This window comes from Silurus meridionalis, chromosome 7 (assembly GCF_014805685.1).
Source record: "Silurus meridionalis isolate SWU-2019-XX chromosome 7, ASM1480568v1, whole genome shotgun sequence".
NCBI lineage: Eukaryota > Metazoa > Chordata > Actinopteri > Siluriformes > Siluridae > Silurus > Silurus meridionalis.
The window spans coordinates 17,135,528-17,150,288 of NC_060890.1; the positions used below are offsets into that span (position 1 = coordinate 17,135,528).

The following is a 14,761-nucleotide window of genomic DNA, read 5'->3' on the forward strand; positions in this document are numbered from 1 at the left end:
TTTGTTAAAGAATTTCAGAAAATTAATAATAATGAAAATGTGTTAAACATGATAATTGATATAATGGCAACTGTTAAATAACTTATATTTATTCATTTCCTTATAAATTTGTAGGAACAGTGGTGTGTGAGTTTAACAGAACGCTCATTACTGTATTCTTACCTCCAGGTAAGACATGGACACACTGTACTGCATGTCATCACTCGTCTCTTCAATAGCTTTAAACAAGTCGTTAAGAGTGCGGACATAGATGCCAGGCTCCTTATCTGTGCCCAACATGGTGTAGGTCTTCCCACAACCTACACACAACACACACATATAGGCAAAACAAAATTAGATAAATATATTGATGCACTGATCTTCACTATGTGGCCAAATGTATATGGATACCTGATTGTCACACCCATCTGAGGTTCTCTTCCAAACTGTTGCCACAAAGTTGGAAGTGCACATTGTTCAGAATGTCTTCGTAGACTGCAGCATTACAGTTTCCCTTCTACAGAATTGTGAATCCTAACCGTGTTCCAGCATGACAATGCACATGCGCACAATGCGAGTAAAGGCATGGTTTGCCAGATGGTCCTGACCTCAACAACCATTGAACACCTTTAGGGTGAACTGGAACACTGACTGCACATCAGGTATCCTCCCCCGACATCAGTGTCTGACCTCACTAATGCTCTCATGGCTAAATAAGCGCATTACCACTGTCATGCCCCAAAATCTAACAAAAAGCCTCCTCAGAAGACTGGAGGTTATTATAACAGAAAATTGGGGACTACATATGAAATGGGATTTTCAAAAAGAACATATGGAGGTGATATTCAGTTGTTTGGCCATATAGCATACTGGTGTATTAGAGCTTTGTATTATATCAACCATATTTATATCATTTAAATACAGAGAATATCTGTTTATGCAACTAACACAGTAAGTACAAAGTTTCATTCATGTTGTTCATGGCCAGGCTTTTTATATCCTGAGCTTTTTAAAGGCAGCTTTTAGACAGGCAAAGACACTGGCTTTAGACATGGACTGTGATTAAAATAGAGAGTAAACAAGAGGAATAAATGGAAATCCTTTTCTATAATAAGATTCACCTAATCACACTTAACGTAAACAGTGGATTTAGCAGGGTAGCTACAGAGTAATTATTATGCCAAAGATTTAGTATTTAGTATAGAAGTAAAATACTAATATTTTAATATGTACCAATATTATAATTATGATATATACCCAATTTGTGAGCAGCATATAGTTTGGGCATCCAGAAAGCTAAGTAAAGTTTTTTAGATCCCGTCACAGCCTATATTTTTTAAGATAGTTGTCTGTTGTAGTGTTTTAAAGTACAGTTTGTTTCTAGACTTGTTTTAATGATCTAATTTTAAATATACTGTCAAAAAAATTGTCAAGACCATTTAATTTTTTTAGGCTTGTGTTTACTCCCTATCTCTTTCCCACAATTGCAACACAAGCCATATGTAGTTTCAGCAAAGGCTTAAGGCTTGGTAATGTTTAAATGCAGTTATACGGTACAAGACAGACCGCCTTACAAGAAGCAGACGGCTCAAAAAATGACAAAAATGAATTTAAACGTGTATTAGACAGCCAGATTTGCCTTGTGTGCAGCTCAAGTGGCCAGTATAAAGCAAGACCGAAACTTTATAAAGCAAAGACAGCTTTCACCATGGGGACCAAACAAACCAAACAAGCCAATTAATGTCTTAAGGCTTGTGAATTCTTTGGAGCTCATGTGTTCTTAGAAACTGCATGTCTCCAAGGCTAATAACCAGAAAACATTAGTTTCCCTTTAGGAAGATATATGCACACACTCATTTCCTTGTACAGAGTAAAGGATGACACACTAACCTGTGGGTCCATAGGCAAACACAGTAGCATTGTATCCCGATATAAGGCCTTCGATTAACCCTTTTGTAGTGGCCCTGTATACCTCCTCCTGTTCACAAAATACATGGTTTCACTCTGCAGTTCTTATAACATACATACAGATGTTGCAAAACAGAAACCATTCGTAAATGCTTGATTCTATGCCTGATGCATGGACTTCACACATCATTATTGAGGCCTACCTGTGTGGCTGTGTAGTCAAAGGCCACATCAAACATATACGTTTTCTCCCTGGAACGGTGGGCTCGCAGGATGTCGTCTGGGTCCTCCAGAGGGTCCATCAACACTACCATCTGAGAGAAAGAAGGAACAAAGAAGAAATAAAGAGGGAAGAATTCTTTTTGGCCTCACTACCTAAAAATGAGGGAAAATACATAGGAGTGGACAAAATCCAAAAATGTTTTTACATGACAACACTGTAGGACCTGAACAGTACACTATAATGTTATCTATTATAATATGCTGCATTTGATATGAACTATGAATTCACTTATCTGTCTGAAAAAACTTCGTAAACCCAAATACAGTATATACAAGGAACATAAAAAAGTATTTCATTATTCTGGCATAAAGAGACACAAGATTATTTCATAAAATAAATGCTTCACAGAGTTTAAGGGCCTTTTAATATGATTCTTTTTATTATCAATACAACTTTCTATATATTTTATCTTTTTTTTTTAACCTGAATAGTAATTGCATAATAATATTTGTTCTTGCAGTACTAGGGAGCACTAGAAGAAAAAGCACAACCCACACAATGCAGAAAATAATAATCATGACAACCTCTTTACTTTTTTAACACCTATCCACTGAGTCATTATGTAAAAGCAATTTGTTAGATTAAAAAGAGCAAAAAGACTTCTTGCAGATACAGTATAAATGCAGGCCTATTAGCAGGACACACTGTTCTGATTACTCTTACAATCATTTTCACTTGGAATAATACCTTTTTTCCCTGGAATCGAATAAAATGTTAATCAAAGATGATACAGATGTAACACCGAACAACAAAGAATAATATGTCCCTCTATTATATTCTGACCTTATCATCAGATGTGAAAGTGCATCTCTAATACATCTGGGGAGTATGTCATTGTGAACCAGTGGAAAATATCACGTATACTGAGTTGATCATGAGTTTTATAAGTTTGCTGTGTGCTCATTCTCATTCTCTTTTCTGCACATTGTTTTCTGGAAAATTATGCTAAGGGAAAAAAGGCTATGAAGCTTGTTGTGTCAAGAGCTCTACTCATGCAGGAGTGGTGTGTATGCCACTGCTCGGGCTGCAGCTGCCTGTGACTGGTTGACACTCAGCCCAGGCTCAATCGTTTGATAAGCCCATATACACACACTGCTGCTTTGAAGCCTATTGTGTGAAATGCACGAGGGGAGATCTGACTTTTAAAAGAGTACAATTAAGACATCAAACAAGGTAAACTCAAGTTCATAAAAAGGAGATGAAAATTGAAATGGGAAGTGTAAAATGAGGAGAAACTGCATACTGTTAAAATTATATCCAATATATACAATCGCTCATCCCTACGTTCTGCTGAATCAGATCAGGTTCCATCAAATCAGCATTCATGCTAATATCCCTGCACTAAGATCAAAACCAGCATGCTCGTCATCTTTTACATCATCAATCAGCCAAGCTGCATTGTTTATCTACATTGTAATCAGGAACAATGTATGTACAGTATAATCGACTTACATTTATCTAATTCATACAACCAAGCAGCTATGGAGCTAAAAGCCTTGCTCTGGGGCCCATAAATGACAGTTTGGTGTTGCTGGGATTTAAACACACGACCTTTAGCACCAAAGTCCAATGTCTTAACTATTTTTGTTCTCAGTGTTTAAGGCTCTGGGTTACTAATAGGAAGCTCAGTGGTTTAAGCCCTGCTATCACTATGCTGCCACTCTTGGGGCCCTTGAGCAAGGCCCTTAACTCTCTTTGCTCCAGGGGTGCTGTTACATAGCTGAGTCTGCTTTCTGTCCCCATCTTCCTGACATCGCTGGGGCATGTGAAAAAAGAATTTTACTGTACTGTAAAAGTACATGTGACAAGTAAAAGCACCTTTCTTTTATTCTTTCAAAATCATAATTTTTGTCTAATATTCAACACCACTGTAACTGCACTAGCAGTACCTGTGTGCAACATCAGGGATGGAGACAAGTGCGTCTTTTTGTCTCTGCATAGCCTGGTGTGTGCAATTCAAAAAGGTTTTAGTGTACATATCTAGGTGTCAGAGACAACAGACGCACACTAGTAATGTACATGTTTGCGTGTGGATTGAACATTAAAGGCTTCATTAACGATCACTGAGCTGCTCTTGGCCATATGGTGTGTGCCTGTGAAGTAACCCAGCACCATCACGCACACTGACAGCTGCACAGTGGGTCCTTTGGCACTGCTCATTGTGGTATGTTCTCCACCCAACTCTACATCTGATTAGCTTAATTAAATACTGGAGCTTACTGTTTATTCAAATATTTCCTATAATGGACATCACTCTACCTCAACATACTAATGCACCAAACCTGACATCAGGGTCTGATCTCACTAATGCTCTTGTGAATAGGCAAATACCCACAACCACATTCCAAAATCTAGTGCAAAGCCTTTTCCAAAAGACTAAGTTTATTACTAAAATTCTGCCTATATAATATATTTGTAAAACTTGAACCTTATAGCTTTTGTTATAAACATTGGATAAACTGTTGTTTTTCCCCCGAATCTACGAATCCATAAGCTCATTCAAACTCATTTTCTGCCAACTTGGGACATGTAACTGTAATATAAGCAGTAATCTAATCCAGGAAACATTATATTTCTACATTAAATATTAATTATGTGCATGACTCATTCTATTCAAACTGAAGAGAAGTGCTGATCAGGGCTTGCCTGAAGAGAGGGCAAGCCTGATAGAGTGCAAGCTTCCAAGAGAGGGCTAGTTTAAAGAGAGGAAGAGATCAGGGCTAGCCTGATGAGAGAAAAGAAATCGTGACTAGCCTGAAAAGAGGAAGAAATTAAGGCTAGCTGGAACACAGGAAAAGATAATGGCCAGCCTGATGAAAGAGAGTTATTAGGGCTAGCCTGAAGAGAGTGTTAGCCTGAGGACAGAAGGAGATCAGGGCTGGCCTGAAATAATTAGCGTGAGAAACAGTTAGAAATCTGTAGAAATACAAACCCGATTCCAAAAAAATTGGGACACTGTACAAATTGTGAATAAAAACAGAATGCAATGATGAGGACGTTTCAAATTTCAACATTTTAACAACATAGTATGACATTAAATGTTTGAACTGAGAAAATAATATAATTAAAGATAATTTTAAGGGAAAAATAAGTTGATTTTAAATTTCATGGCATCAACACATCTCAAAAAAGATGGGACAAGGCCAAGTCGCTCAAGTTTAGGAATAGGAATGTTGTCACGTTCTTGTCTAATACAGGCTTCTAGTTGCTCAACTGTCTTAGGTCTTTTTTGTCGCATTTTCCTCTTTATGATGCGCCAAATGTTTTCTATGGGTGAAAGATCTGGACTGCTGGCTGGCCATTTCAGTACCCTGATCCTTCTTCTACACAGCCATAATGTTGTAATTGATCCAGTATGTGGTCTGGCATTGTCATGTTGGAAAATGCACGGTCTTCCCTTAAAGAGACGACGTCTGGATGGGAGCATATGTTGTTCTAGAACTTGGATATACCTTTAAGCATTGACGGTGCCTTTCCAGATGTGTAAGCTTCTGAATTGAGCACTGATAACAACTTGAGTTATCCTTATCCTCTTTAGTCCGGATGACATGGGGTCCCAGTTTTCCAAAAAGAACTTTAAATTTTAATTAGTCTGACCACAGAACAGTTTTCCACTTTGCCACAGTCCATTTTAAATGAGCCTTGGCCCAGAGAAAATGCCTGCGCTTCTGGATCATGTTTAGATGTAGCTTCTTTTTTGACCTGTAGAGTTTTAGCCAGCAACGGCAAATGGCACGGTGGATTGTGTTCACCAACAATGTATTCTGGAAGTATTCCTGAGCCCATGTTGTAATTTTCATTACAGTAGCATTCCTGTACAGTATGTGATGCAGTGCCGTCTAAGGGCCCGAAGATCACGGGCATCCAGTATGGTTTTCCAACCTTGACTCTTACGCACAGAGATTGTTACAGATTCTCTGAATCTTTGGATGATATTATGCACTGTAGATGATGATAACTTTAAACTCTTTGCAATTTTTCTCTGAGAAACCCCCTTTCTGATATTGCTCCACTATTTTCGCTGCAGCATTGGGGGAATTGGTGATCCTCTACTTATCTTGACTTCTGAGAGACACTGCCACTCTGAGAGGCTCTTTTTATAACCAATCATGTTGCCAATTTACCTATAAGTTGCAGATTTGTCCTCCAGCTGTTCCTTATATGTTCATTTTACTTTTCCGGCCTCTTATTGCTACCTTTCCCAACTTTTTTGGAATGTGTGGCTCTCATGAAATCCAAAATGAGCCAATATTTGGCATGACATTTCAAAGTGTCTTACTTTCAACAATCAATATTTTATCTATTGTTAATAAAATATAAGTTTAAGAGATTTGTAAATTATTGCATTTCTTTTTTATTCACAATTTGTACAGTGTCCCAATTTTTTTTGGAATTGGGTTTGTACTTCTAAAAAGGGAAACAATGCAGAGTGGTAGAAATCTCTGTCTTTAAATTTATGTTTTCATAAAGCTGCAAAATGAGGAAAACTAAAGTATGACAGGACCTTTGAGGCATGCGACAGTGTATTTAAACCAACAACCTATAAAAAAATTTTCAGCCAAGCTCATGTCAAACTCATGGGTCTCATATGCCCAAATTTGTTGCTTAGGTTTCAACGTGCACCCCATACATGAATCAAATCGAGAGTGCTAGATCGTGAATTATTAACAAGCTGCAGCAATATGCCAAGTTCGACACAACAGGCTGCAGATTACATGGAATCAATTAGTGATATGGTATTATTTAAATTATCACAAATGAAAGCGGTGGTCAGGGGTGACAATACAAGTCCTCAGGGATGATTAAGTTACCAATTAAAAGGCATATGAGGACTGAGAGGGGAAGGGAGGACAGATCTGGCTGTTGTCCAGCTGATTAAAGTATCCATCTCTCATAAATGAGATGTGTGTAGACGGGGTACAACTCTTGCTAGAGAGACTGCCAAGGCAAGCTACATTATCGGTTTGGCATTTCCAGCATAGAAAGGGGGCAGTTCATGGCAAGGTTTCAATATCTGATATAGTTCTCAAAGAGGGGTCCAAGAATCAAAAACTGGAAGATTATATTGCATTTCTGCAATATAAAAATAAATTTGAAAGAGCACATTTATTCATGATGTCCTTTCTTTACTCAGATATATTAAAAAAAAAATAATAATAAAATAAAATATAAATATATAAATATAAATGGGTCCCTGACTAAAAGGAGTTCAAGTTCAAGAGTGAATCATGTCTCCTGTACAAACATACACAAAAAAAAAACTAACTGTACAAGTTTATGAAAAATACACGATTATGAAAACACAGATAAACAGAGCAGGATTGCGGGAAAGGAGTGGCAAGAAAAACAAGCTTTACATTCACATTACGTAACTACGTCCCTCTGTGTTTCTGGGTGCAAAGGGAGTAAGTAGTTCACTCCAGAGAAAACCTCTCCAGAGTCTGAGAATAACATCAGAGGTTATAGTATAAATGACAATCACTATTACATGTGCAAAATACTGTTTACTGTTTCTAAAAAAACAACTGATTTACTTTCTGAAGGTTTGAGCTGAGCGTGGTGGCGCACTGGGTAAAGCAAAGGCGATATTACGTATCAACATTTTACGCCTACAGATAAAAAAAAGACTAAATGTGTGAAAAATATGAATATAATATAACAGAAGTGCTATAGAAGCAATATAAAATAAAATAAAAACCTTATAGAAGCAAGATTTTAGAAACATTTTTCAAAGCCCATAAAGTCACTCAGGTCTATTGCACTTCAGTGGTGGTAAAACTGTGATGTAAGGATATTTGATACAACTGGTCTGTGGAACTAAACACCCACAGCAACAAACGTCCTGGAGGCAGCACAAGGCACAATTTAGTGGCATTGCCAGAGCCAAGAGATGCCTTTACTAAAACAGCTTCTCAGTCACAGTCAGTCAGTCATCTAACTGACTAAGGGAGGAATGAATATATATTAAAAAAACAGCATTCAGTAACACCATTTTCACAAAAATTGTTCACGGGTGCCATTTCAGTTGACATGTTGACAGATTTTGCATCTTTTTGTTTCCATCTTGTCCACAATTGCAACAGTTGTTAGCCACGCTTTTCTTTAAGCCTCTCTAAACCAGCTGATGCGTTTAGTGCTTTCTGTTGATAACGATCAGTCTGTCATCATGAGCACACAAATGTTCAGTGTGATACCCCGTCCCTATCTCCCCATGTGTTACCCGTAATGAGGCAGTTGTCATGACTACAAGGAGGCTCACAGACACCTACTGTTATCAGTATGGTGGAGGAAAGGTTGGTGGAGTTGTTGTGGGACGGTTTGTAGGGTCTACAGATTAAAAAGGGTTGTAAATCACAATTTCAAACATGCACATGCTACAGGCTGTATTTCACTATATGACGACCTGCACAAACAAAAGTTCATTTATGATAAAACAATATGCTGAAATTATTTATCTGATGTCTTTAAATGTAAACGATTGCAAATACTCACACATTAGGCATGCAGTATATTGTGTAGTATGTTGGCTAATTATTATCACAGTACCATTCTCTGCAATGCTGATACAACAGAATAAAAACTGTATTACACTAATAAGTACTCAAATAAAAAAGTTTTAGTGTGTTTTTTATAACGTTTTATAGTTGCATCGGTTCAATCCAAAAAAATGAACACAAGCCAGTCTATAACTGTGGCACAACCCAGAATTCACCAGTGTTCTATATATCTCTATATAAATATATGTATATTCAAAGTCAAATAAAATAGCAATATATTTCTGTCCCTAACACACATGCACAGCGACACATGTCCTCTGACAGCTTAATGACTCTAACGATGGATAGTGCTATTTTGTGAAATTTGCCTAGCATCATGCATTTGTACTCATGTGTCTCAATAAAACAAACTGTGTGGCCATCTGATTCTTATCTCGATTATCTGGACAACTTTGCAGCATCTGGGCTCATAAAAAAAACCTGGGATCAGCTACACAAATAAATCAAGTGGCTGGGTTCAGCTGCCACCTTGACCTTCAGAGTCACACATTTTGTGAATAGGCCACTGGAGAGAAATTAAATTGCTCCTTGTTTAATTTTGAACTACGGATTAACTACATTGCTCTTACACTGCACAAAATATATTTCAACAAATAAAAAATATCTGGAAAATAAGCAAGATTTATTTAATGTTTCCAATAATGAAATTACAATAAACTGCACATAAAAAACAGCTATATAAAAGTTTCTAATATCATAATAAAAGTTTGAGATAACTGCATATTCAAGATAATTTAAATTTCTTAAATGTATTTTATTCTATTATAAATATTCATTATGTGAAATGTAATATTCAAGATATATTTGTTTCTTTTAACTTTATACCCTTTTCTTTGAATTTCTAACGAGGATTGGTCCGGGACAGAACATGTTTGTGCAGTACTGGATTGGAAAGATTAGAGCTCTTATGCGGTGCTCCATGGTCAGATTGCAACTGTGACATAGACATGACTGACGCACCAGGCTGCCCTGAAACAAAAGAGCCACACAAAACAGAAACAAAAAAAAAAGCTCAGGGACCTTGAAAAGGCCATGACCTTTGAGCAACCCTTTCAAAGCTGAGAGCTGAGCTTGAAGAAGGTGAAAGCTATCTGATCGCTGCACCTTCATTCCATTATCCCTAGGGACCTCGTGTCCTCTTTCTGAGGTTCTTAGGACCTCCTGTGTTCCAGAGCTGCATACCTGATACACGGTGCCTAGTTGCAGCGCATTGCTGTTGTGTTGTCCACTGCTTTAGGTAAGCTGTCGGGGTTACACACATCGCTACGCTTGCTGGATAAGAGTTGAAGCTAGACACATTGGAGTGGGTCATCTGAGATTGTGACATTGCCCTTCTGTAATATTAGGACTGGTTTAAAAGGAAACAAGAGAGAAGCAATGTGATAAAAGATCACAGATGGAATTAAGTTTCACTAGGATTTGGGTGGTACTTTATTAACCTCGCCACCCACAAAGTACACCAAGATACCAGCTTGTGCAATTTTATATAATCTATTTCTTTCCATTCCTAATGTCAAGAGATGCATCAAAGAAGATAGAGTTACAGTTTTTTGATGCATGGATTTTTTTTTCCTTGGTATCCAAACATTTCAAAATATAAAAAAAATACTCCAGTGATGTGCCATTTGCAAATAAATCACCATCTAAAGCAAACACACATACACACACACACAAACACACACACACACACACACACACACACACACACACACACACACACACACACACATACACAAAAAATCAACTTAAAAATCTCAGCTGCTCTATAATGAGTATCAGATCATATTAGAGTTACTGGAGATGGCCGATTTGTGGACACCTGTGGAGGCTCGAATTGAGCAACACCTTTACTAGCTGCACCTGCACAGGTCAGTGCACTGTGTTGTCTAGGGAGTCAAATGCCTAAATGCCGAACTAGTCCCAGCTTGCCTGCTGACATATAAAATAAAGTGTGGGGGTAATCAGTTTTTAAAGAGAATGATCTCTGTCAAATTATAAGTCTGCCAAAAGACGAGCAGTGAAAGCTTTGTGTTTAATAATAACACAAAGTCAAGCAAAAAAAAAAAAAAGACTGAGTAAGTGGCACTTATCAGTTTCCAGATTTAGACTTACATTTAACTTGTGCTCCAACTATTTCTACCTCTGACAATTCGTCAACTTCATTTGAGGATAATAAACTCACCCACACAATTATTATTATTATTATTATTATTATTATTATTATTATTATTAGTTTGTACCTGGGCATATTTTCTAGCATATTTACTTTTAGATTTTCCAAAATATAAACAAACCAGTTGCCTAATTAAAACACAATGTCCATATCCCTGGCCAGGAGATTCTTTACTAAAGTAAATAAAAAACAATTTATTCGTAAATAGTGGTAGTCATCCTCTGCTTACAAGCTTCACAATTCTCTCCCCATCACAGACATTTACACCACACGCTGCAACCACAAACAGTTGTGGACAGTTGTGGACAACCCCAGACACCCGTCACACACACTCTTCATTCTCCTGCCATCAGGAAAGAGGTTTCAAAGCATCACACACACACACACACACACACACACACACACACACACACACACAGAACTGTGTGTTACTGAACTGTACAACCTAAGCTCAACACGTACTCCTTACTCCATTCTACCAACCATATTTTATTTATATTTAATAATATTATAATGTTTAAAAAATGACATGCAGTTTTTGCACCTCTCAACTGCTGCTCTTGCTGTTTTTGCATACCATTTTGCTTATGTTTACAAATACACTCTTGTATACAGTTCTCTTTTGCACATTGTACTTTATAACATATTATACAGTAGGTTTACTTGTCAGCGCTATTTTGTGTTTTGTGTATTTGTCCCACACTGTCTTGTGTCGTCTGTCTGCACTTTTTTTTTTTGCACACGATGCACTTTATGTGGTAAGGACTCTTACTTTAGTCCTCAGCTCTGTGTTCTGTTATGTAGTTAAATGTAGAGAGTTTTATTTTCACTGTATACTGCGTATATATACAGTAGTGTTTACAGCTATATATGGTAGAAATGACAATGAAAGATTCTTGACTTGACTCACATCTGACTGCTCAGCAACATCGAAATATAAACCTTGCATATGTGTGACTTTTTTGTTATTCAAGGTAATACTATGTGTCCTATTACATTTTTATTTATCAGTTTAGAACACATTATCTATTTCTCCCAAATAATATAATCATATTTTTTTACATGCCTAGAAAGCACGTGCATACAAAGTGAAACTCCTCAAAGTTGATTCTTCAGGGAGACTACATTGTTGACGTCTACACAGCTGACATGATTTGAATTAGGATGCAAGGTCAGAGTTGACAGTGAGGCTGTGACATAAGGGTCAAAACTACACAGCTAACTAGTACAATAGCCAATTACTAAGACCATAACAAACATGCTGGCTCCCAGAGCTCCAGACAGTTTAACAGCATTGTGTCCAAGTCCTCACCAACTGCTTATGTTGTTCTTTATTTACTTCATTGACTGACTTCTTGGTAAAACCCCATGAGGCATAAGAAACTTAGAGAGAACTTTAATTATGTAGCACACTGACGGAAAAACATCAAAACATAGCGTTAATATACATTAAAATCTTATAAAATAAATTCCTGTTGAATTCTCAAATCTGACTGGTCAAGAGTTCTTGATTAATTTTCAATAACTACATGACAGTTGTGACAGCTTCAAGGCAAATCAAAGGTTTACTGTGTATTAATGAACTCATTTTAGGATAAATTTTTTGAAAGAGTCTGCTTTTTTTTTAATCTGAACATATGTGAAGAGTCAATAAACATGTTTAATGATTTGCTGTATCACAACTGTAAACATGCCGTGTGTATATTCAACAATGTGCTATAAAAAAAGTTCTATTTTTCAGTGCGATCAGGTCACAGTGGCTTACTGCATCTCTCACACGTCCTATCAACCACATTGTTTTGTTGTGCTGTAGCAGAAAGTGGTTAAAAAAAAGAAGACTTCTTGTTGAGGGCTGAGGATAAGTACCTGAGGAGTGCGTGCACATGTACATGCTCTGTAATAATAATAAGTATCCTAATTACTATGAAGGTGTGAAGTGTGCTGGGAGCTTATTAAAAAGGACTCATCTTGCTTTTTTGCAGAAGCGTGAGACAAAAACAAAGCAGGATGCAGAATGCTGGGTTGCTCGGGAAGATATCAAGTGTTTTTTAAGCAGATTTTCATGTATCTTCCTCCAAAAGTTTTGATTTACTTGAGAGTGAAAGAAGACTTTATGTACAGCAAGGTGACACCAAAATATACATTCAGGCTTTGAATCCACTGCAAGCTGAAAATTTGATGCTCTCGACTGGACAGCATGGATTGACACTTGGAGTGCACGTCATCTCAATTAGACTACAGCTACAGAGGTACTACGGCTAGTTAAGGTGTTTGTTATAAAATAAAGCTCCCTCTACATCCCAGTCCGTCTTTAGAAATATTATTATTATAATTATGCTGTATTTAGCAGACAATTTTTTTTACTTTTCCATTTTTTTTTTAATTCAAACTATATTTTTCATCTACCCATAAACTTTGGCAATCATTCTGATCTTAAAATTTAACTCAGTGAACTGTTAAGAATTTGCATTAAATCAAATTTACACCTGAAACCTTGCTGTAGATGAAGATCTTTGTTCTTTGGCCTTTTTTTTGTGGTCCTTTTATTTGTGCTTTTTGACCTTTTTTGTGTCTATGTGGCCTTTATAGCATCTCTTTATATTTTCTCCCTTTACCCTTGTTCTCTGTTCTTGTTTGAGCAGAAGGTAGCCAGCCTGGGGCTTGTGTACTTGCATTAATTAATCACGCTGCGAGAACATGCTGATCCATTAAGTAATACACTGTCCATACAGCTGGCAATAAACACCCTACCCATAAATGCAACACCAACACATGCAATCTCATCACATTTTATATTTGATAATTAGCATAGTATAAAAAGCAAGGAAACGAGTGCAAATGATTCGTCTTACTGAGGAGCAAACAATCACAGTAGAGTTTTTTTTTCTATTTCATCAGAAATGTTAAACATTCTACAAAGTGGTAGTTGTTTTAATCACCGGTATCAGTGAAACTCTGTTTCTTTATGCAATACTGATGTTATGAAATTAAATACAGTATGTAATATTAGACTGAGAGTCTGTGATTCCCACACACCAGAGACCACAATCAACCAACAAAAACACAGACTTTATTCCTCAATAATTGTAACAACAGCAAAAAATGGTCTTGAATGTTTTTTTATACTTTCATAAGCAAATTATAAAGAAGATTATCGTTTTAGGTTTAGTAGCGTTTAGCTTTAGAATCCACAATGTTCTCAGATGAATTTTTCTGTGTGCCAAAAGCTACTTCATCTTTCCTTTAGTCTAACTGTGAAGTGTATGCTCGGAGTTTGTCTAATACAAGCCAAGCTTTCTGTGTCCCTAGTTACACCATGCCAACACTATCAAACAGGTGACTTTATCTAAAGTGATAACATGCACCAATGACTGCTGTTTAATCTCATGTTAGCAAACAAATCCTTGCATCACAGCAAGTTCATGGTGAACTTTTAGACCACCTTGAATTGATGCTGGGAATTAAAGATATTAAATATGTACAGTATGTTCAGATAAGTCATTTTTATCATTATTACTTGATACTTGATACTACTGTAATACACACTGATGAGACCCTAGTCTATCAAAATCAACTGTATATAAAAACACACATACATTCACTGGGGGAATTTCACATCAATCCACTTACTACATGTTTTTGGGAGGTAGGAGAAAGCCAGAGAAACCCACACAGCCATGAAGAGAAACTCTTGAACATTAATGATTTTAATAAGAGCACTTGTTATGGATAAATATACAGATTAATCACAGGTAGCTGAATTGTTCTCTTTTAGAGATGTCCTGAGAAGGATTTGCATGGCAGGAAAAGCCTTTTTAACTCTCAATCAACACTAGAGTCCATCTTATCTGATTATGAGTG

The 14,761-nt window shown here is 36.8% G+C and overlaps 1 protein-coding gene across 3 annotated transcripts in view; it reads right to left on the minus strand.

Moving 5' to 3' along the window:
• kif19 (kinesin family member 19) overlaps positions 1-14,761 on the minus strand; it is a 41,936-nt gene that overhangs the window by 17,363 nt on the left and 9,812 nt on the right. For all 3 annotated transcript variants that reach the window (XM_046852900.1, XM_046852899.1, XM_046852898.1), the window contains 3 exons: positions 2,091-2,201; positions 1,870-1,957; positions 163-299 (listed from right to left, as the gene is read on the minus strand). In XM_046852900.1, the coding sequence (XP_046708856.1) occupies positions 163-299; positions 1,870-1,957; positions 2,091-2,201 (336 nt within the window). The remainder of the gene's footprint in view (positions 1-162; positions 300-1,869; positions 1,958-2,090; positions 2,202-14,761) is intronic.